This window comes from Macrotis lagotis, chromosome 1, assembly GCF_037893015.1.
Source record: "Macrotis lagotis isolate mMagLag1 chromosome 1, bilby.v1.9.chrom.fasta, whole genome shotgun sequence".
NCBI lineage: Eukaryota > Metazoa > Chordata > Mammalia > Peramelemorphia > Peramelidae > Macrotis > Macrotis lagotis.
In genome coordinates this window covers 766084754-766107179 of record NC_133658.1, presented here as the reverse complement: position 1 = coordinate 766107179, position 22426 = coordinate 766084754, and the positions used below count along the sequence as shown (strand labels likewise).

Here is a 22426-nt window from a genome sequence, read left to right as displayed (position 1 = left end):
ATGAGCTGGTTCTTTCCATTCTTGTTTCAGTAATCTTTGTGATTTTTTTTTTCCCTTAGAGCACACAACCTCTTCTTCTGTGTCTAAGAAACCTCGGTTGGATCAGATTCCTGCAGCCAATCTTGATGCAGATGATCCTCTAACAGATGTGTGTATTCTCTTTGACTTCCTTTTGGTGCTCAGAAGTGTTTCTAGTTTTTAAATTTTCAGGAATGCTTATTTCTATTTATTTGTCTGAAAAGAATATATATATATACTTTTTTTATTCTTATTTTTCAAATATTTATCCCTTAAATAATTATCAGGTGTTTTAAGTCTTTTTTGATATGAAAACCATCCTTTGAGTGTTGGGACTAAAAGAACTGTAAAGATTATAATTTTTTAAAAATGGTAATTTTCTTTCCTTCTTAAGAGGCATGGGAGAAAGATTCGGTGTCAAATAAACTTTCTTCAAATTAGTCTATATACATAAATAAAAATTTGAAGGTTAGCATTTAAGATCCCTGATGAAACAAAAAGGAAAGCTCTACAACCTAGCATGTTTCACTGAAAACCTCGCTCATTCAGACTCTTCAAGTTTAATCTGGGATCTATGGAATATTCTTGTGTAGTGTCTTGAATTCTGATTATAGAAGTACCTGTCAGTTTTCCAGGAAGCTTAGTCTGAGGGTTTTGGTTTTGTTTTTGAATTTATCTTTAAATTATATTAAAAAATAATTTGGAACCTAGCGCTGCACATGCATATAATATTTTAAGTAGTTTGTCTTACAGTTTAAATAGTTGTCCATAGATCCTGGTCTTCTGGGTGGTCTGTCAAGGATAGTCGGGAATAGAGAGCATATTTCAACATTCTCTCAAGTTAGCGAAGATTGAGTTACTGGCAATGATTAAAAGCATATGGAACAATTTTACTAAAGTGCATAAAAATTGTATATTTGAAATCAAAATCTCTTGCCTGGCTTCTGAGAATTCAGCCCCTTTTTTTGCTTATTTTTTTGGCCCTTTATAATTCCTAGCTTAAGGCTATCTGAACTACTTAAAATACTTTGGCTCCTCTTGGTCTTATTATCATTTTACTTAGGGTTTTGCCTCTTATTTTTCCTGACTTTAGTTGTAAAATAAATAGAGTTGTAATAGTTGGGGTAAGACTATTTCCAATTGCTTGATGCTTTTTGCCATAAAGGGAATTACTCTTTTTCTTAATGTTAGACTTACTATCATTATAATCATTAATAGTTTGAGAATCTCCTCATTAATTCTGAGGGTGTCTTGTTGTTCACACATTGAATCTGTATCTTTTCTATCTAATGAAGTTAGACAATTCCCATTAATGTGTTGAAATCACAAGTAAACTTTTGTTCTCTTTTTAATTCCTGTTTTCTTAAATTATATTTTCTTTTTAGGAAGATGATGAAGATGAAGACTTTGAGGAAGAAAGTGATGATGATGACACTGCTGCTCTCTTGGCAGAACTAGAAAAAATAAAAAAAGAAAGAGCTGAAGAACAAGCCCGGAAGGTACAGATTTCTTCAGGGGTTTTTTCTCCCTCTTTTCTCAAAGAATCAAAAAAAAATTACTAATTTAAAGCACTACCATATATATTCATATTTTTTTGGAATTCAGCTCTCTGCTATAATTATAGATTAGAGCAGCTGTTGAACTATAGGTTCTTGCTAATCTTGTATTGACCTTATTAAAGGTCATGTTAGTGTTCCTATGATTCTAGGCAATTGTTGGGAGACCTATTCAATTAAACCATTCATATATTTATCAAAGTGCTTATTCTAGGTAAGGAATTTTATTTTGCATTTGGAATACAAAGTCAAACATAGTCCCTGTCTATAGATTTTGCATTCTATTATGAGGTACAATATGGAAGCAAGCAAGTTGTGAGGTACAACATGTAAATAAACAAATTACAAGGTAATTTAATAATGAGAATTTTTTAATCTTTTAAAATTAATTTGTATTTATGTCCTTTACTTTTACACCACCTTCATTTTGTAATATAGCCATTCATCCTCATCCTAAGTGTCATTTCTTATAACAAACTGGAAAAGTGGATATATTATCTGACATTCTTCACTGGGTTTTCTTCTTTTTTAAAAAAAAATGACTTTTTTTTTGTTTTTCATATCACTATAGTTTTCCCCATTTCATTCATTCATTTTTTCTTTCTCTTGGAAAGACATTTCATATGTTATATGGTTAATAGTAAGTTTTTGAAGACCAAAAATCAAAGTAGAAAGTGTAACTGAGTGATACAATGCAAAAGTCTGAAAGTATTGTGCACCTCCCATTTCTGCAAGGTTGTCAGTTGGGAGTATCTTCTTATATCTCTTCTTTTGAGACATACTTGTTCTTTATAATATTGCAGCATTCATTTTTTTGATTTTGTGTATTATTTTTTTCAATTTACCTTATTGTAGCCATTTTCTCCTTGGCTCTTTTTACTTCAGTCTGCATCAGTTCATGTCAGTCTTTCTGTGATTCTCTGTATTCATCACATCTATAATTTCTTATATCACAGGAATATTCCCATTACATACAAGTACTACAGTTTATTTAGCATCCACTTTTTTTCTTAATTCTTTGCTAGCATAAAAAGTACTTCTAAAAATATTTTGGTGTATGCAAGAACTTTTTTTTTTATCATTGGCCTCTTTGGGGTATAATCCCAACAATAGAATCTCCAGATTAAAAGACTGTTGATATTTTCAACTTTATTTGCATATTTCCAGATTGCTGTTCAAAATGGTTATTCTGATTCACAGCTCCATCACCAGTGTACCAGTGTGTCTATCTTCTCACAACTCTCCAAAATGAATTATTATTCTGTTATCTTTGCCAGTTTTCAGAGTATTTAGTGAAACTTTAGACTTGTTTTAATTTGACTTTTTCTTAAATGCAATTTTCTTAATTGTGAGCTGTCAAATATGCAGCCCTTACTATTATTCCTTAATGCATCCAAACTAGTTTTAGATGTAATTGGGAAATACTTAACAAACTAAATAAAAACACCAATTTTGCTGGTATTTTTATTTATGGCTTAGTGACCTTCATTACTGTTTACACTGATTTGAAGGATTTTTTCATGTAGTTATTAACAATTTGCATTTTTTATTTGAGAACTCTTTGTACTCTTTGACTACTTAAATATTAGAAAATTACTTGTGATTTTATTGGGTACCAAACCCTTATCAGAGAAACTTGATGCAAAGATTTTTCCTCACTTGACCAGTTCTCTTAATCTGAGGTGCATTATTTGTCTGTGCAGAAGTTTTTCAGTTTCAAAATCATCCATTTTATCTTTTCTAATTGTCACTATCCCTTATCTGCTTAACAGTATATGTCCTACCAGTAGCTGTAAGAGGTTTACAATCTGTTTCTTTCTCATTTTCTTTATAATATGATCATCCATATCAAGGTCACATGTTAACTTACAATGTATGTAGAAAATGGAACAAGGTGTTAGTCTAAACCCAATTTTCCCAGCAGTCTTCATCAGAGTTCCTTCCTAAGCCCTCTACTTTATTGAACAGTGGACTCTTGAACTCTATTGCCCTTAATTATCCCTTGTCTGATCTACTTCACTGGTTTATCTCTCCTTTCTCTACCAGTACCTTATGGTTTTGATTACTGCTGCTCCTCAGTAAAACTTCAGATATGGAAAGGCTCTTTTTCTTTCCACCTTTCTTCCCTTTATCATTGCCCTTGATACTTCAAATAAACTTTGTCATCATTTTATCAGATTCTCGAACTATCCCTTTGACAATTTGATATAGCATGAAAAGTACAAATTAACTTTAGTGATGCTATCATTTTTGTTATATTGATATGACCCAACTCTAAACTCAGATCATACCAAATTTACCTGATTTCCTTTTCTTTTTAACAGTTGCAACATTATTATATTGGGAGATCAGGAAAATGCTATATTTATCATGGTTTCCCCAAAGCATTTGACAAAGTCTCTCCTTGTCCTTGTAGAGGAGATGGAGAAATGTGGCTGAGACCATAGTTTTGGTTCAGTGGAAGGAGAGCTTACTGTTGTCCAAAAGAGGGATGAATTGCCTTGGGAGAAAATTGGGAAGAACCCCTCACTTAGGGTCTTCATATGAAGATTGAGTTACTTGTCTGGTCTGCTGAAAATGCTATTCTTGTTCATATTTTAGTCAGTAAACAGTTTATATTTTTAATACACAAATCACAGAAACATACACACAATTTCTTACATAATATTTTTGCTATATAACATTAATATGCTTTATTAACATTCTATATAAATTGAATTGAATAGCCTAGTTCCTTTGATATTCTGTGATTCTTTTATTACTTTAGAAATTGCATTATATAGGGTTTTTTTTCAGTGAAATTGCTTGTCTTAAAACCTTTTAATATCATTGCAGAAAATTTTTGAGTTAAGGTTTATGAGGTTATGCAGTTCTTTGAAATCTTAAGTGATATTCAGAATATTTTTCATTCAGTTACAAAACAATTATTGAGTAAGCACTGTGCAAGATTGATAGCAGGCTTAGATCCTATGAGAAATACAAAGAAAATGAAATATATACTATTATCAAGTACTCTTTAACAAAAGTTAAACTAATATGCTATAAATGTGCTATTCACAAATACTATAGGCATTCAGAGAAGCAAGTATTCACTTGATCAACGAAGGACAAAAATCAACCAACTAACCAGATCACTCTGGGCCAATTTCTTGACCTCTGTCTGCCTCAGGCTCTTCATGTGTTAAATAGGGATTATAACAGTAACTAATTCCCCCAGGGTTGTTTTGAGGATAAAATGAGATATTTGTAAAGTGTTTTGTAAACCATAAAGCACTATTTAATGTTACTTCTGTCATCATCATCATCATTATTATGTGCATGGTAATGGGAATGTATTGATTTCAGACACCCAAGTATAAACTTTTTTTATTGGACATTGAGTAGGCCAATCAGACTGGAGTGGAAAATTCAGGAAATGGGAGTGATTAGAAGATGAGAATGGAAAGAAGGCTGTTTCTCTGTTTAATCTACAAATTTCTTGCTTCACTAACTTTTAAAAACCATTTTCATTTTTATCATGTATATTTAAGATAATATTTTTTAAAAATTATTCTCTGAGAGCCAGGTAGGAGTTGCTTCTTGACTTGATAGTCCTATAAAATATCTTAAAAGTACAGCATTTCACTACAATACTGTTATATTAAACTAAATTTTACAATTAAAAAATTAGTTATTTTTAAATCTTGAATTTGATAATTACTTTAGAAATTTTTAATTTTTAAAAAAAATGAAAAAAATCTGAAATTTTCTTATATTTCCCTGCAGCCAGCAGAGGGCAGTTGAACCCTAAACATCTGATTATTTTCTCCTTAGATATTGTCTTCTCAGACTGAATCATAGAATTACAGAATTTTAGAGCCAGGAAGTCCAGCTCCACTGAAATGCATTTGCTTAAGAATTTTTTTAGATAAAGGATCTAAATCAACTTTTATAATTTGGAGTTCTACAAAACAATTGGGGGAAGACTCAAAGAAGGAGGAAAAATATTATTAAAAATGAAGGGGATATATTAGAAGGAATTTTTCCCCCCAACTAAGATGATTTTAATTGTAGAGAGATATGAGGTCATAAGCTTTACAGTTAAAATATTGAGCAAACTTCTCCAACACCCCCCCCCCCGTTTTACAAATTAATAACTTGAAGTCTAGAAAGTATAATTAACTTGGCTGTGGTCATACGAACAGTAGTAGAGCTCTGAAATCCAGTGATTCATTTATATCTCTAGTTCTCATCACCACACTATACCATGTCACCTCATAAAATTCTAGAGACTTGTTTAAGGAGAAATTTCTTTCCAGTTTGGGGGCTTGTGGATGTTGAGTCTAACTATTACTGGTATTTTTGCTAGTTAGCCCTGGATAAGTGTCTTGGATATAAGCAGTTGTGTTTCTGCTTCAAACTAGCCATGTGACTATAAAAGTTGCTTAATCTGTCTTGATTTCCTCAAAATTGACAAAAAAATGAAGGAATTGGACTAAGATGATCTTAAGGACCTTTGCATCTCTAATGTTCAGTTATTTGAAACTTTTCCCTACCTTTCTTGAAATTCTGAGCTCAACTGAAATGAGATCCCCTGCCCAATAGGAAGGTCTTGGCCAAATCTACTGAGTAACTATATCCACAGTGGGAGTGGTGCAGTAGATGAAGCACTAGGGTTGAAATTGGGAACTCATTTTTTTGAATTCAGATTTGGCCTCAGACATACTAGCCACACTTACGTGTGGCCCTGAGCAAGTCACTTAACCTGTTTGCCTCAGGCTCCTCCTTTGTAAGATGATCTGGAGAAAGAAATGGCAAACCACTCCACTATTTCTACCAGGAAAACACCAAATGAGGGTCACAGAGAATCAGGCATAATTGAAACAACAAAAACCATAGGGAGAAGCAACTAGAGACAGGTGAAGAACTGTATCCCGCGTAACATTACTTTGACAACCCAGCCTCCACATAACATTATTTAGAATCCCATTTGCCATATATGCCATATAAAAACTTTTATGATACAAGCCTATTCTTACATTCTCACATGATCATTATCTTTACTATCCATAATTTGTTTTTCCAAGAGAAAATGAACTGTATATCGTAAGAAGAGAGATAGAGCTGTGTAATTGTTATAATTTCTAGCCACAGTGCCTGCATTGTGTTTATAAATGTATAACAGATCTCTGAAAATGTTATCAAGCTTGATGAGTTTGTGGATTTGAAGCATACATTTTCAGTCAAATTGATTTGCACTGCTCTTTATGAAATTGTAGATACAAAAAAATTGTCAAGACCCTGGGTGGTCCCATTCTACTAAATTGAGTAAGATTACGAAAATAAAAAATGGGAGACTAGTTCAGCACTAAAATCGGAAGAAACAAAAAAAAATCTGAAAAATGAAATAAAATGAAGGAATTGAGGTTTCTTTGTATTATTTCAGGCTAGTAGTTATCATCCTGTCATGGACATTCTGTATGGGCTTTCCTGTTCCTCTTAACTTTTTTTCTTTTTTCTTTCTTGTTAATTCCTCATTCATCTTTTCTTCAACTCCTTACAGATCTCACCCAAGAGTTCCTTTAATCCTTCTTTCTTTTCATTCCTAGCTTCAATTATTCTATTTTAAGTATCTTATTTCAAATAACTTTTCACATATGTACAGTATCTTAAAGGTTATAAAAGTATTTTCCATAAAACTATTTTATGGAAAAGTATCATTATCCCCATTTTATAGACCAGGAAACTGAGGTTAAGTGACTTGTGTATAGAGCTAATAAAATAGTAGATGAGAACCTCTTCTGATTCTGGGTCCAGGGATTTTCCTGTTATACCACATTTCAAGCTCCTCAAATCTGTTATCTTTAATCTGTCCCAGACCTGTCTCTTGAACACCATGCCTACATCTCTAGGTATCTATAGGATATGTCTTCCTTAAATATCTCCCAAAACTTCAAACACAGCATATGTAAAACCAAGTTTATTTTTATACCAAAAACTATTTCTTGTTCTGACATTTCTGCCTACCCAGTCATTCATGTTTGAAACTTTAATGTTAATTTTTAACTCCTCTCTTGCTCTTACATATCCTTTCCTATCAATTACTAAGCTTCTATACTGTTTCCATGCTTTGTCTGTTTCTGCTGTCTTCACTCTGATACAGACCTGTTCTTACCCATCTAAAGATGATAACCTGACTTCCTAATAATCTAGTTTCTCCTCTTTCTAAACTGTTCTTCATACTACTACTATAACCAATGTCTCATACATAAGATAGGTCATGTCTTCCTTCCACATTCAAGTGTTTTGTTGAATTCCTATACTGATTTGGAGCCAGAAGACATGGGTTGAAGCAATCACTAAATTTTTATTAAGTCCTTATGGTGTGAGACAACGCTATAGTGTCTACTATTTGAGTCACTATGGAAAAGTCAGATTCTGGACCTTTTGTTTCTTCATCTGTGAAATGAAGGATTATAGGGTCATAGATTTAGAATTAGAAGTGTTAGCAGTCACATTGCAGTCTCCTTATTTTACAGATGAGGAAATAGAGGCCTAGAAAAATCATGCCCCATGCCATGTATTTGGATACAATTCTTATGACTGCTATATGAACACTTTTTTAGGGAAAGGGAAAATGCTGATATTACATGATACTTTATGATGTATTTATATTTCTACTCTGTGATACATTCTGAGCTTGCTTGGTTAGAAAATTGTGCTGATCAGATCAAATTTGATCTCAAGTCAGCCTAGCTGACTTTAAATAGGAGGAATATGCGCTTAATTAGCTCTAACCCACAGTTTCACAAATCCATGCTATTTGTTGTAAGGAGACTGAACAAAGAGGTTCAGTGCAAAACTTCTTGTGGTTTTTGATAAAGCCACTTCCAGTTGCCTGTGCTCAGTTGTACTGTGGGATCCTTTCAAGCTTAATTCTTACTTAAATGTTTCAACTCTTAAAATATGTGTGCTTTAACATATTTTTTTAAAATTTTAAGAACAAAATTAGATACATTAGTTTCCTATACTTCTAGAATTCTCTTTTTAAGTAATGGATATTTAATAGTAAGACTACTCACTAGCATGATTCTATATGCAGTATATCAAAAGAATTGTGATCAGATATGAATATAAATGTTCTAATTAAATCATAGATCATTTTTTTAAAATTATTTCTATTTGATGCCAAGATTATGCATAAGAATGAAATCAAAATACATTTTGGATTATGACTATTGTTAGTAGTTTTCCATACCAGTATCTTTCCCTTCTCTTTCCTACTCTATTTTTTCTTCCCCCTCCTTCTGCCATATGTACTTTCTAAATTAACTCTTTTCCTTGTAACTAAGCTTTATAGACTTCAATTCTGGAATTTAAATATAGTAGTATTTGCTCTTGTACAAATGGAAAGATAGGACATGAAACATCTGCAGTACTCAGATTTACAAAATAAAGTAGTATCATAAAGCAAAACAACTCACACTTTGGAAAATAACTGTGAACCTCTAAGCTTTTATCAACATTTAGAGCATAATTCCTAATAATAGATTGGCAAGTGTTGGATCAGATTCATATAAGAATAACTTCAATGATCAAAAGAGAATTAAAACTCCATGTTCTTTGTTCTCAGATCCTTTAAAGACTAGAGTAATTTAGGGACTTGGGGATTGTTGGTTGGATTCTTAATCTATCATATTTGGGCATAGTACTTACCATGACATCCTCTCCAGTTTTCAGGGGAAAATAAAGGATCTTCAGAATATCATCCATCTTTTCTGATGTTTTGTGTAAAAGTCCTGGAATTATCAAAACTCTTTTGCCCCTAATTCTCCCCATTGTTTCATAAAGGGTAATGGCATAGTAATTCTTATCCATTTACTGTAGTATCAACTTAAAAGATTTTTGGGAGGTCAGGGTAAAACAAACAAGGGTGTTAACTTGATTGATTAAGTAGTAGGCTTGAGGCTTACTCTGGAAATTCATTAAAACTTCAACTTATGATCTTGAGCTTTCATTACATTTATTACTCTACCCTGCCCCAAGAATGTAAAAGTAGTTTACAGATTTCTGTCTCTTAGCATCATTGAAGTCATGAGAGCAAGAATGATTAGCCAAAGCCAAAGGCCATTTAGAATGTGTACAGGTTTCTGTCTTCTAGGAGATATTCCTCCCACTGCTACCATAGTCAGAACTGGCCCCACTGAGAACATGAGTACAACCTGTACCTCCCCCCTCCTCCACTTACTACCCTGACACCTAGAATTTATTAATTATAGGTAGAAACATTTGTCTTTTTTTTGTTGAACTTGGCCTTATCTTTTAACCTGGTTCAGGGCCCCAACCCCACTCAGCAAACATGATAGCCTGTTCCTTTCCATGATCCTATTGCTCTTATTACCCTAGGCAGTCATTTTGAAAAAAATAAACTTTTAAATATTATTTAAAATAAAAATATTTGTAAGAAAAAAGTTATGCCATTAATTTTTTAAAATGCATTTAAAATATTAATTTCATCATTACCACATCTTTTATAATTTTTGTTTATAATGCATAATATAATATTGGTTCAGTAGTACATGTTATAACTTATAAATAAACATATACATTATTAGGGCTGCATTCTCAGACATTTTTTAATTATTTGCTTAATCAAAAAAGTTTTGAGAACCCTTCTATAGTAGTAATTTGCTGACTATCCTTTTTGTTTTCATTAAAGTCATCAAATCGTAAACACAGAATCCACTTTCCCTGTTTCTACATTTAGATATATACATGCTGCACACTCCCCTTCCCAACCCAGATACAGATCTTAGTTTGATTTTTACTGATATCTTTTGTACACTTCTCTTGTCCAGTTTAGATAAAAATCTGATTCAGGATGCTTTCCTGATTCTCATCACCCTAGTTGGTCCTTAGAACCATCATGGCTAAGGGAAAAGGTTCTATCTAAGAGTGAGCATTGGATTTGAATATTGACATTGTTATTTTCTGTTAACCTGAACAGGTATTTCTCAGAACCTCAGAATTCTCATATATAAAATGGGAGAAGACTTGGGTTACTTTGTCAGTCATGATAGATTAAATAAATATTATTATTGACTTGAAGAGATGAGTTTTCTTAAGTAGTAGCTCTCAGAAGCTTTTAGGCCATAGATGTCTTTGGCATGGTTAAAATACCTTAAAGCTTACCATCATCCCACCATTCATATTTGTCATGTAAAAACTTGTCCTTGAAATTAATGGGACAAATAGACTTCTTTGGGTGAAAAGCAAGTTGGTTAGGTTTTTGTTCATTTTAAGTGAGTTTTTAAGTCACATCAGAAACAAAATATGCCTATTACAAAAATTAAGATTTTTAAAAAATATTTATTTATTCTCTTTTTGTACAAATAATGTTTTTATACATTAATTAAATATTCTTGTTTAAGAGTAAACAGAATACCCCCTCCCCCACAAAATATAGACTTGCTTGAGCAATAAAGGGGAGAGAAAAAATAAAATAAAAAAATAATATTAATAATTGTAAGTATGGCCAGGTGGCGCAATGGACGGAGCCCCAGCCCTGGATCCAGGAGTACCTGAGCCCATATCCAGCTCTGTACACCCAGCAACCATGTGACATGCAAGCCACCCCAACCCCACTGCCCTACAAAAACCAAAAAAAGAAAAAAAAGACCAAAAATAAAATAAAATAGTAATAATAATAGTAGGGGTGGCTGGGTGGCAGATAGAGCATTGGCCCTTGAGCCAGGAACACTCGGGTACAAATCTGGCCTCAGACACCCAATGATCACCCTGCTATGCGGCCCCAGGCAGGCCACCCAGCCCCATTTGCCCTGCTTCCCCCCCAAATAATAATAATAATAATAATAATAATAATAATAATAACAATAATAATAATAAATATGCTTGTCTTTTTTCCAACACCATCAACTCTCATGGGTGGATCACATTCTTTATGCAAAAGTTACTTCCATATTTTTCCACCATTGCCATTACTGATTGCAACTCCCTCCTTTCATATTTCTCCACTACCATGTACTATATTTTCTCTCCTTTCACTCTGACTGTGCTGTAGGGTATCTAAGTGGTGCAGCAGACAGATTAAATTTTATTTTTAAAATAAGTTAAAGGATATTTTGTAATTGAGAACTTTGTGGGACAAATAAATATTTAAATTTTTCTTTTTCATATGAATTAATCTTAATAGAAAAATACTTCAGTGATTTCTGCTTTAATTTGATGGATCAAAAGATGATTTGATAATTTTACACGTTCTAAGAAGTTTCATATTATCTTTATGTTTTTTAGATTGTTTCAGTTTGACATTTAATGCTAATAAAATCATCTAGTTGTGTTCTGCTTTGGAGCATAATAATGCAACTCATTTCAAAGAATTTGTCAAGAGCTCTTTCTCAGCTGATAGTTGACATAACCACAAATCTTTAAAATTATTCTCTGTGCCTACAGAGGTTTGCTAATAAATGACATTCAGATACATCATTACTTTGCTTAAAACTGTCAGTGTTTTTGTGGTGGTTCTAGACAGTCTAAATTATACTAGAATTTTTATAAAATTTTACAGTCATTTTATAAACTTAGAAAATCAGAGTGGGAAATGAATCTTTACTTTAAAATAATTTTAATGAAAAAATTAAGTAAACTAAAACAGTCGATATTGCTGCTTTCAAATTATTTGACTGAAATAATTTGGAAAAATGAATTTTTAATGATGGTGGCAAATGCATTATCCTTTCTGAAACCAAAGTATTTTTCCTAAAAATTCTAAGAAATTATGCCAGTAGGTCAACTGGTATCTCTTCATCATTATTGACTCAAGTAAAGATAATTGAGATTATTTTCTTGACTGTTGAAAAAGAATTTTCTCAACCTGTGAGGTGAAGACCTTCCAGAATTACAATTCTTCATACTTTTCATCAGTGATCTCCTTCCTTAAAAACTAATCTTGGCCAAAACAGGCCTGCTTTCAGTCCTTCACATACTTGTGGTCCCACTTCCTGGTGCTTGCTTTGGCATAGGCTCTCTCCCTCCTTACCTTAATCCTTTTAAGAATATCCACCTGTCTTCCAGGCTCAGCTAAAGTGTCATCTGCTATTCTTTTTTTTTTTGCAAGGCAATGGGGTTAAGTGACTTGCCCAAGGCCACACAGCTAGGTAATTATTAAATGTTTGAGGTTGGATTTGAACTCAGGTACTCCTGACTCCAAGGCCAGTGCCACCTAGCTGCCCCTGACATCTGCTATTCTTAATTTCCCCAATTGTTAGTTCCTCCCAGCCCTCCCTCCCCAAAGAAATCAACCTGGATTTCGTATAGATCCATTTATTTCTCTTTGAACATGATGTATCTCTAGCAGAATAGAGCTTTTTTGGGGACAGGGATTGTTTCAGTTTTGTATTTGTATCCCCAGCACCTAGCATAGTGATAGCATATGGTCAGCATTTAGAATACCTTTATAATAATAACTGACATTTCTGTAACACTTCATGATTACAAAACTCCTTTCATGTATGTTGTCTCCTTTCAGCCCCATGGGCCACCTGAATAGTAGGTGGGCAATGAAAGTTTTACACTTTACAGATAAATTAAGACTCAATTTAAGTGATTTAGGCCAAGGATTACAGAGCAGATAGTGATAAAACCAGTATTCTGATTTAAAGGACAATCTCTTTCATTGTACCAGTGATTCCTATTGTAAATATCCAGACTTGGAATATAAAAGCCTGAGTATGCCGGATAAAATTGTTTTCTGTACAGCACATGTGAATTTCCAAAATTACCTTCATGGTTGGTTTCGTCATTCTTTTTTGTAGTAAATGTTAATTTAACACTTATACATTTGAGTGTACCCTTCTGATAAGCATTTGTTCTAGTAACTGAGGCCAGTAGTCTGTTTATTGACCTGTTAACATGCTGTCTCTGTCAGTAGATAATAATTCCCATTTTTAGTGTTATGCATTTGGAAGCCCATAGGTACTAATACAACTTATTTTTCTTTTTTTGAAAAAATAATAAATTGGATAATAGCTCCTGAAAACACAAACACACACACACACACACACACACACACACACACACACACACACCCTAAATACCTTGAAAAACCATTCTCTTGTAATATTTTTTCTGTGATTATTTTGAGTGTATTTGTGTTTGTGAGCAAGTGGGTGACTTTTTAAAATGCAGCTTAGTTAAGTGTTTATTTAATTTACAACTTTTCATTTATGTTAAAATCTGGAAAAAAATATTTTTGACCATAGGGCTTATGTGCTGAACTTAAAGTCAGAAAGACCTGGGTTCAGATTGTACCTCAGACATTTACTTAACTGTGTAATCCTAGACAAGTAATTTTACAGGGTCCTAAAACTAGATATAGAATTTCATCTCTCTAGGTCCTAGTTTCTTCATTTGTAAAATAATAATATAGCACCTACTTCAAAGAACTGTTGTAGGAATACAACTAGGTGATAAAACATGTTATGTAAATGTAGCAGTTGCTTGTACAGATATTTTTGAAATGTCATGAATAAGTCTAAGAATTTTTACAAATGTTAAAGATAAGCACTACTGGTGATACTTATGAGATCATATATTTTGAAACCAAGAAAAGGTTTTCTTCACTAGAAAGGTTTGTTTGATTTTTATATAACTGCTCTTTGCTGCAGATTGAGCACAAAAGTAAAAGATATGATTACCTTTCTAACATCTGTGAATTTTGTCACTACTGTTTTTAATTTTCCAAGCCCTTAATAGTTTCAAATACAAAGCATGTTCTGAGTTATGTAATGTCATTTATCAAATAAAACAATTCAGTGGATTGATCAAAGACTAAAATATAATTTCCAAATAGTTATTAATCTTTTATGTGTGGTGATGGTTGTTTACAAATATTGTTTCTACTTTTGATTATAAGTTAGTTGACTGAAAAGAGATTTGTTAAATGAGTTCTTATGGTTTTTGTGACTGGAAATTCCATTTATCCCATATGGGACAAAATACCATATTGAGGAGCAGGGGGTTACAGGGTATATAACATTCCAAGATCCTTGGACATGTTAGTAAAGACAAAAACAATTTGATTGTGGCTTACATTGAAGGATTCATGAGTATGTTTGTTGGGATTTTGTTCAGAAACACTGTCTTACTACAAAGTGACAAACCCAGGTAATAACTTTGGCTTCTTAAGTGCTTTTTCTCTCAATGAAAATTAAGTAAGGTTGATTTTAGGGGTGCCTAGATGGTGCAGTGTATAGAGCATCGGCCCTGGATCAGGAGTACCTGAGTTCAAATCCAGCCCCAGACACTTAATAATTATCTAGCTGTGTGGCCCTGGGCAAGCCACTTAACCCCACTGCCTTGCAAAAAAAAAAAAAAAAAAGATTGATTTTAAATTTATATAGGAAGATTTTGATCAGGGATATGACATCAGAGTTTCGCTTTAGGCTTTAATCTGATAGCAATGTATAGGTTAGATAAGAGAGATATGGAGACTAGTTAAAAACTATAGGGAATATTTCAAATCTGGCCTCAGACACTTAATAATTACCTAGCTGTGTGGCCTTGGGCAAGCCACTTAACCCTGTTGCCTTTGAAAAACTTTAAAAAAACTACAGGGAATAAATATAGCAGAAGAACTGGAATGGGAAAAATGATTGTTGAAAATGAATATCATTTGTATAAGAAAAGGGGACACCTGTCCATGTTTGCAGACTGAGGGGAAAGAATTCAGGGAAGTGGGAAAGATAACTGGTGAAAAAGAAAGTGAATCCTGAGAACAAGATTTTTACCCAGAAGTGATGATGAAATCAGGAACTATCAATGTTGTATTTCTTTTTTTGTATCAGAGTTGAGGGACAGCAGGAGAGGATGGAGATTTGGAGTCTGAAATTTGGGTTCATATCCTGACTCTGCCACTTAACTCTGGGCAAGTCATGTACTTTCTTAGCTGAAAACTCCATTTCATTTTTACACTTTATTGTACTCTATATTGCTCATTTTTGTTTCCTTGTCTGGAGAAATGTTCATATTCTGACACAATTCTATCAGAATTAACCTACATAGTGAAGCAGCTTTTTCTTATGGAGATCACAGCTGAAGCATGAAATTTGTATTGAATTTTGAAGCCTTTGCCTGCTGACAGGAAAATTGCTAATAGGAATGAGTATCAGGTAACTTCAGGCCAAAGGAAGAGTTTAGGTAGTAACATAATTTAGATTTCAACACCCAGTGACCTCAATTCTATGCCAGATGTAATCATATCGCTTTATTCCTTAAATTAATTTTTTACACCATATTGTAGAAAAATTTTATTGTTCTGATGTTCACCTTTCATCATTATCTTCTCTGTCACCTAGGCTCAAAATCATTCTTACCCCTGCCCAGTCAGTTGATCATTTTCAAAGTACCTCAGAAATGTCTCACATCATTTTTATCTCTTCTTGTTTCCTCCTTGTCAAATGATATTTTTCCAAATTCTCTTCCTGTCACAATTCTCCTTCCTTCACTTCATCTTATACAGCACTGCCTGATTGATCCTTCTAAAGAACAACTTTAATCATATTACATAAACTGATCAAAATATTTTCATTGACTCTACTTTTTCTACTGAAACTGTTTAAACTCTTTGGCCTTATAGCATTGGCTTCTATATTTTGGTCCCAGTCTGTCTATTATCCTTACTTCTTACTGTCTCACTTCTCATGCTCCTATGCTACAGCTCACTTGACCATTTCCTACACATCTCTCTTCTAGCATCTCTACATTTGTCTCACATATTCTTATCTTTCTGTAAAAGTTTTCAGTGAAATTCTCTACCTGTCCTGTGGGGCTCAGCCTGGACACAGTCTTCTCCTTGAAGCAAACTTTCAGTTAGGTGCTTACTGTGTGCTGTTGGGGTAGGATCTCAGAAATACTAAGACAAAAAAAAGGAAACAACGCCTGCCCTCAACAAATTTTCATTCTCTAGGGGTATAAAAAAGGAAAGGAACTGTGATTTCACTGAAAATGTACAAAATCAATAGGAGGAAATTTGGGGAGTGAAAGTAAGGACAAAAGCAGCTAAGGGCTCTGGGAATAGAAGGGAGGAAGTCAGCTCCCTGCAAAGGTGCTTTTGCAGACTACCAGCCATATTCAGGGAAAGATGCAAAGATGAAATAAGATACAATCTTGAATTCACAGAGCCTCTCAGGCTAGAAATGAAATATACCCTTTAACATTTAGATATATGATTTCATCAGTGTGAGTCTCCTTACACCGATAAAGGTCACAGCTCATCCACATTTTCTTATTCTGTGTAAATCTATTCCATAACTTTCTATAAATATTTTATAGGAGAGCCATCCTGCTTCTTTAATACCTGAGTGTCCAACTTTTTAGTTTTTCTGGACCACATAGCTCAACAAAAACTTGTTAGGGTCCCCATATTACCAATGAGTATAATAATGAAATAAAGTATAATAGTAAAAATTAGTATAATAATAATAAAACATCTACTTTTTAAATAAAAAATAAGAGCATGCTATTTTTGATGTGAACCCTGGGCCAGATTTTTCAATACCAGTGCATCTATATTTGATTTGATAAAAGTTTTCACTATGTAAAAAATATTTTCAGGGCGGTGTAGTGGAACCCTGGAGTCAGGAGTACCGGTTCAAATCCAGTCTCAGACACTTAATAATTACCTAGTTGTGTGGCCTTGGGCAAGCCACTTAACCCCATTTGCCTTACAAAAACCTAAAAAAATATATATTTTCAAGATACTCATAAAATTTTTGTTCTGTTTTTACTTTTTATATACATCATATGAGGTGGAAATTGTGCAATTATATATATACACTCCCCCCAAAAGACATCATGAACAGGACATGTTTGTGAAATGCTGAATTTTTTTCTTTAGACAGGTACAACTTAGAAGACACTTGAATAAATTTTTTTTAAGTTGCATATCTGATTACAACTGTATCCATTCTATTTGCAAGTTTGTAGGCAATGTGTTGATGTTAACTGAGAATGGATTATCAAATATACTGAAATACAGTTGGTATTTTCTGAAATCCTGAAATCTGTTCTCAAAGTCTTGTCACAAAATAGCAGTTAATGCTACATACAATAAAGTTGTCTGTTGAAATTATGTTGAGTCATACGAAATTTTAAAATAAAGGTCTTAATACCTATATATACTTATCTTATGAAAAAAATTCTGGTTGTCTGCAAGACAGCACAATGTTAATCATGTGAAAAAGCTGAGCTACGTTAATTAAGGGTTAAGCTGATCTGTGATGGTGCAATGAAATTGAAGTGTTGGCATATGCACTTACCTGTTGGCTTCATTTTCCCATGATGTGACATGGGCCACATGAATGTACTTTGAGGGCTGTATGCAGCCTTCAGGTTTCAGATTGGACACACCTGTTTTAACACCTCACCCTGTCCCAGTGTAGCACACTGATTAATATGTTCTCAATAATTTCTTTGTTGCCATTTATGTTTACATGTTTGTGTTGATAATAATGGTTATGCCCATCATACAGCTTTCCATTTCTCTTTGGCTTACCTGATAACTAACCTAATATTCTGGTTCCCAATTTATATCACTGAAAAAACAATGGTATCACAGAGACAAACTTTTGTGGCAGTAGGCATTTTGGGATCATTAAAGTATTCCACAGCTTTCCCAAAATGATTTGGTCTTAGGTGATCTTCCTACTGATGTTATCTGTGCCCAACTCTATATATAGTCTATTCTAGTATAGACATATTAATTCCTCTCAATGAAAGAGATTAAACCCCATGATTCCTATAGCCAAGTCCTTTTCCAACTTTAAAATGGTATGTTCTTATATTTGAAAAGTCATATTTTTAGAAAACTTTAAGTAAAAGTTTATAGGTCATATAATCCAACTTTTCACTTTACAGATTAATATATCAGATTGATTAAGGAACTTGCTTAAAGTTACAAACCTTAGTGGCTGATCTAGGAATTGAATCCAGGGTTTCTGCCTCCCGTGTAGAGAATCAGTCAAATGGGAGATAGAATTTTCAGTGAGCTTCAGTATAACCATTTTATCATGAAACTTGCCTCCAACTCCCTGAGGGGACATGGGAAGGCCCCAGGACTCAACATCTGTGTTGATTTGTTTCAGTCTACAGGAATGAGGAAAGCAGGTTACATAAATGAAACTAAGTAATCATTGTAGTTGTCCTCTTCCAATAGCTACTTTCTTTTGCCCCAGGGCAAAATATTTGAAGTATTATGTCAGTTAGTTATAAATGTCACATCCTAGGAAGGATGTCAGCCAACTGAATTGTGTCCAGAGTAGGGTGACCAGAGTAGTGAGAGGGCTCGATACTTTGTCAAATGAGAATAGATAGAAGGAAAGGTGGTATATCCTGGAAAAGGGAACCTGGTATCTGTTTTCAAATCTTTTCAGGACTTGTCTTTTCAAAGACTGAGAAGACTTGTTTTACTGAGTTCCAGACAATTGGACTAGGAGCAATGGGTAGACATTGCTGAAAGGCAGATAATCTGCTTGATAAAAGGAAATCTTTCCTAACAGGTTTTTTGGTTTATTTGTTTGGTCTGTGATTTCATGGTATATGGAGAAAACTCTTCCATTGCAGGTAGATAAATTTCTATAACTTCTCAGTTGCCTGGGGCAATGAAAAGTTGAATGATTTTTCCCATGATAGGTCACACAGCCAGGTTCTTCTGACCACTGAGGCTACCAGCTCTTTAACTATTACTCAGCACTGCCCCAGAATGGATGGAATATGTAAAAAAAGGATTCCTTTTCATATATAGGTTGACCTGGAAAATCTTTTGAGGTCCCTTCCAATTCTTAGTCTTTCTGATTCTATACCTTTCTCAAAGCCTATTATTATCTCTTTGTACCACCACACTGATTTTTCAGAGTTTTTCAGTTTAAATCATGCGGCCCTCTCTTTTGTAAGCTGAATAAGAAAAACTTACTCAAGAATTGCCTTGATCATGTATATATCCCTTTGTAATTGACAGGAACAAGAACAAAAGGCCGAAGAAGAGAGAATTCGGATGGAAAATATCCTCAGTGGAAACCCTCTCCTTAATCTCACTGGTCCCTCTCAACCTCAGGCCAACTTCAAAGTAAAGAGAAGGTAGGGTCTGCTTCCTTTATCTTTTGGGATAGGTACAGCAGCTTTATTTCTCATTCTGATTCAATAGAAGTCAGACTCATATTTTAAATTGCTTAATTTGTTTTTATTATACTTGTGCCTGGCAAAATAGAATGCTTTTGAATACTTCCACCCTATGCACATTTCTCTGTAGATAGTATTGACCTCACTAGTATTACTTCTTATAAGACATACCTTCTTATTTTACTTTTCTCTTATTTTTAATAGACTGAAGTGAAACTTTCACATGTTATCATTTGTTTTGTAAAGGAGTGTGTAAGCACTTCATTTGAGCAGTAGCCAGTTACTTCTCATTGATATGTCTTATTGCATGTTAGCAATTTACATTCTGCCTTACTCTTTCCACAGAACTCACATTTTTTTTTGTTTTCTATTAGATATGTATTGGTTGCCCTACCTAGAGGGCACAGTCCCCTAGAAGGCAGAAATTATTTTAGAGATATAGCCAAAAGAAGCTGACCTGCATTGCACTTTGAATGAAGGACATACATTTTTTACCAAGTACTGGCTCAGTCATATTATTTTATTTTGTAGAACATCAGTTTTTGTTCTTCGAGTGATTAGAATAAGAACTGTCTCCTAAGTGTTCTCTCACCATTTCTAGTAGTTTTTGTTGACTAATTAAAGTAGAATTTTAACATTTGAGACTTTTGAAGATGAGCTAAATCAACCTTGGAAGATTAGTTAATTCTGACTTCACAAGAAGGTTGTATTAGGGAACTTAAGGTGATGCTTTTTTAATATTTAAAACCTAGACATCTCAAAATTGAAACAGTATCCTTTTGTTCTAAACCATGAAACTATTTTTGTTCATTAAAAGGTTTGGGTTTGTTTGTTGAATAATCTAGAGTAATATTTTGGATAAGTGGTTCTTAACCTTTTTTTTATTTTCTGGATCATGAAGCCCATTGACCCCTTCTCAGAATAATATTTTTAAATGCATAATATAAAATATATAGATTACAGAGAAAACTGCTTATATTGAAATAAATTTATCAAAGTAGGGTGACTAGGTAACACAGTGGACAGAGCTCTGGGCCTGGAGTCAGGAAGATACAGTTTCAGATCTGGCCCTCAGACACTTATGTGACCTAGCACATGACACTTCACCTTGTGTGCCTCAATTTCCTCATCTATCTAAGGAATTGGAAAAGGAAATGTAAACAAATCATTATCTTTTGTGAAGAGACACAACTGAAGAATAGCATCATTTATCAAAATATTTTACAAACTTCTTCCCCAGCACTTGATGCAGTTTTTGGCAGATGGTTGGTGCTTCAGTCTGACCAACTGAGGTTAAGTAAACCTTTATTCTAGATAGTTCAATTAGGGATAACATTTCTTAGTTCAATTTTTAAAGAGGCCATTACAAAGCAACTTATCCAAATATTTAGTTTTACATGGATCAAATCACTGCATGCAGGAGTATATAGAGTATTTTTCATAGGGGAACCACCATGAAGGTGATAATGAGGATGATGGTGGTTCTCACTATGATTACTCACAGTTAGATAAAATTGAAATTTATATTAAAGGTTTTCTATAATGTAATGACATAAGATTGATTCAGAGGAAGATTTACATTTATATGAAGGAGAAATGTCTTTAGCCAAAATAAAATTAACATAGAGTCTGCCAAATAAGATATAAAAATTATTTAAATTCTACTAATTATTCATTCCAAATTGGTCTACTTAAAACTCTACTAATAGCCCTTTTTTCTAACACTTTTAGGTGGGATGATGATGTTGTCTTTAAGAACTGTGCCAAAGGAGTAGATGAACTGAAAAAGGACAAAAGATTTGTAAATGATACTCTTCGGTCAGAATTTCACAAAAAGTTCATGGAAAAATATATCAAGTAGTACAGTTTTATGTGCTTAATTATTGAAAAGGGGCTCATTGAAACTTTAAGGTTCATTCTGGCTTTAGCTTGGTCAGGATTTTCTTCCCATGGACTTGATGGCTTATAGATTTCCTGCCTTTAAAATTTTAAAATACATTTTTTTAATTTTTATTGGTCAATACTATTTTATTTGATAATGGTATCCTCGATCTCGGAATTGGTTTAACCCCTCTTCCTACATTGTTGATTTATCATTTAATAAACCAGTTTGTGTTCTGTGAACGTTTCCAGTTGTACTATTTTTTTCTTGTAAAAATGTTGTATGAGAAAATCTGGTTTCCAATAAAGATTTTAATTGTCTAAATACCCCTATGTCTCAAGAAGTAATCTTTTGTCCCCAGTGTTTAGTTTGAATTTGTGCAAGTGATGAAAAGCTTCATTTTGTATTTTAAAAGATTTGTGGCATGTTGTATATTAAAGCTAGTATTTGAATGCTCTTATAAGACTTGATTGTTTTCTTCGCACTCTGTGACATTGATATTTAAGAAGAAAAAATATACATGTATACACTAAAAAATAACACTGATTATAAATTGTAATGAAGTTTTATAAAAGATAGATTGGATGTGAGGAGGGAGTGTAGTCAGTACCACACTGTTTTGGTAGTTTATTTTCCCAGGATTTTCTGTTACCTTGTAAAGAAGAAGGATGAAAGAATTAACTGAAAGTTCTTTTTTTTCCTTTTTTCTTCTTTGTAGACAGGAAGGGTCTGGAAGGATCCCTGAGAATATAAACCTGTCAAATAATATATTGCTTTCTCTTTCTCAGGGACTGCA

At 33.4% G+C, this 22426-nt stretch overlaps 1 protein-coding gene across 2 annotated transcripts in view; it reads left to right on the top strand.

The window, feature by feature from the left end:
* The window catches only part of CWC15 (CWC15 spliceosome associated protein homolog), a 30157-nt gene extending 8072 nt beyond the window's left edge, over nt 1-22085 (top strand). For both annotated transcript variants that reach the window (XM_074216489.1, XM_074216490.1), the window contains exons 4-7: nt 60-148; nt 1404-1517; nt 19588-19706; nt 21480-22085. In XM_074216489.1, the coding sequence (XP_074072590.1) occupies nt 60-148; nt 1404-1517; nt 19588-19706; nt 21480-21609 (452 nt within the window). In that variant the 3' untranslated portion in view covers nt 21610-22085. The remainder of the gene's footprint in view (nt 1-59; nt 149-1403; nt 1518-19587; nt 19707-21479) is intronic.
* Nucleotides 22086-22426: the final 341 nt, after the last annotated feature.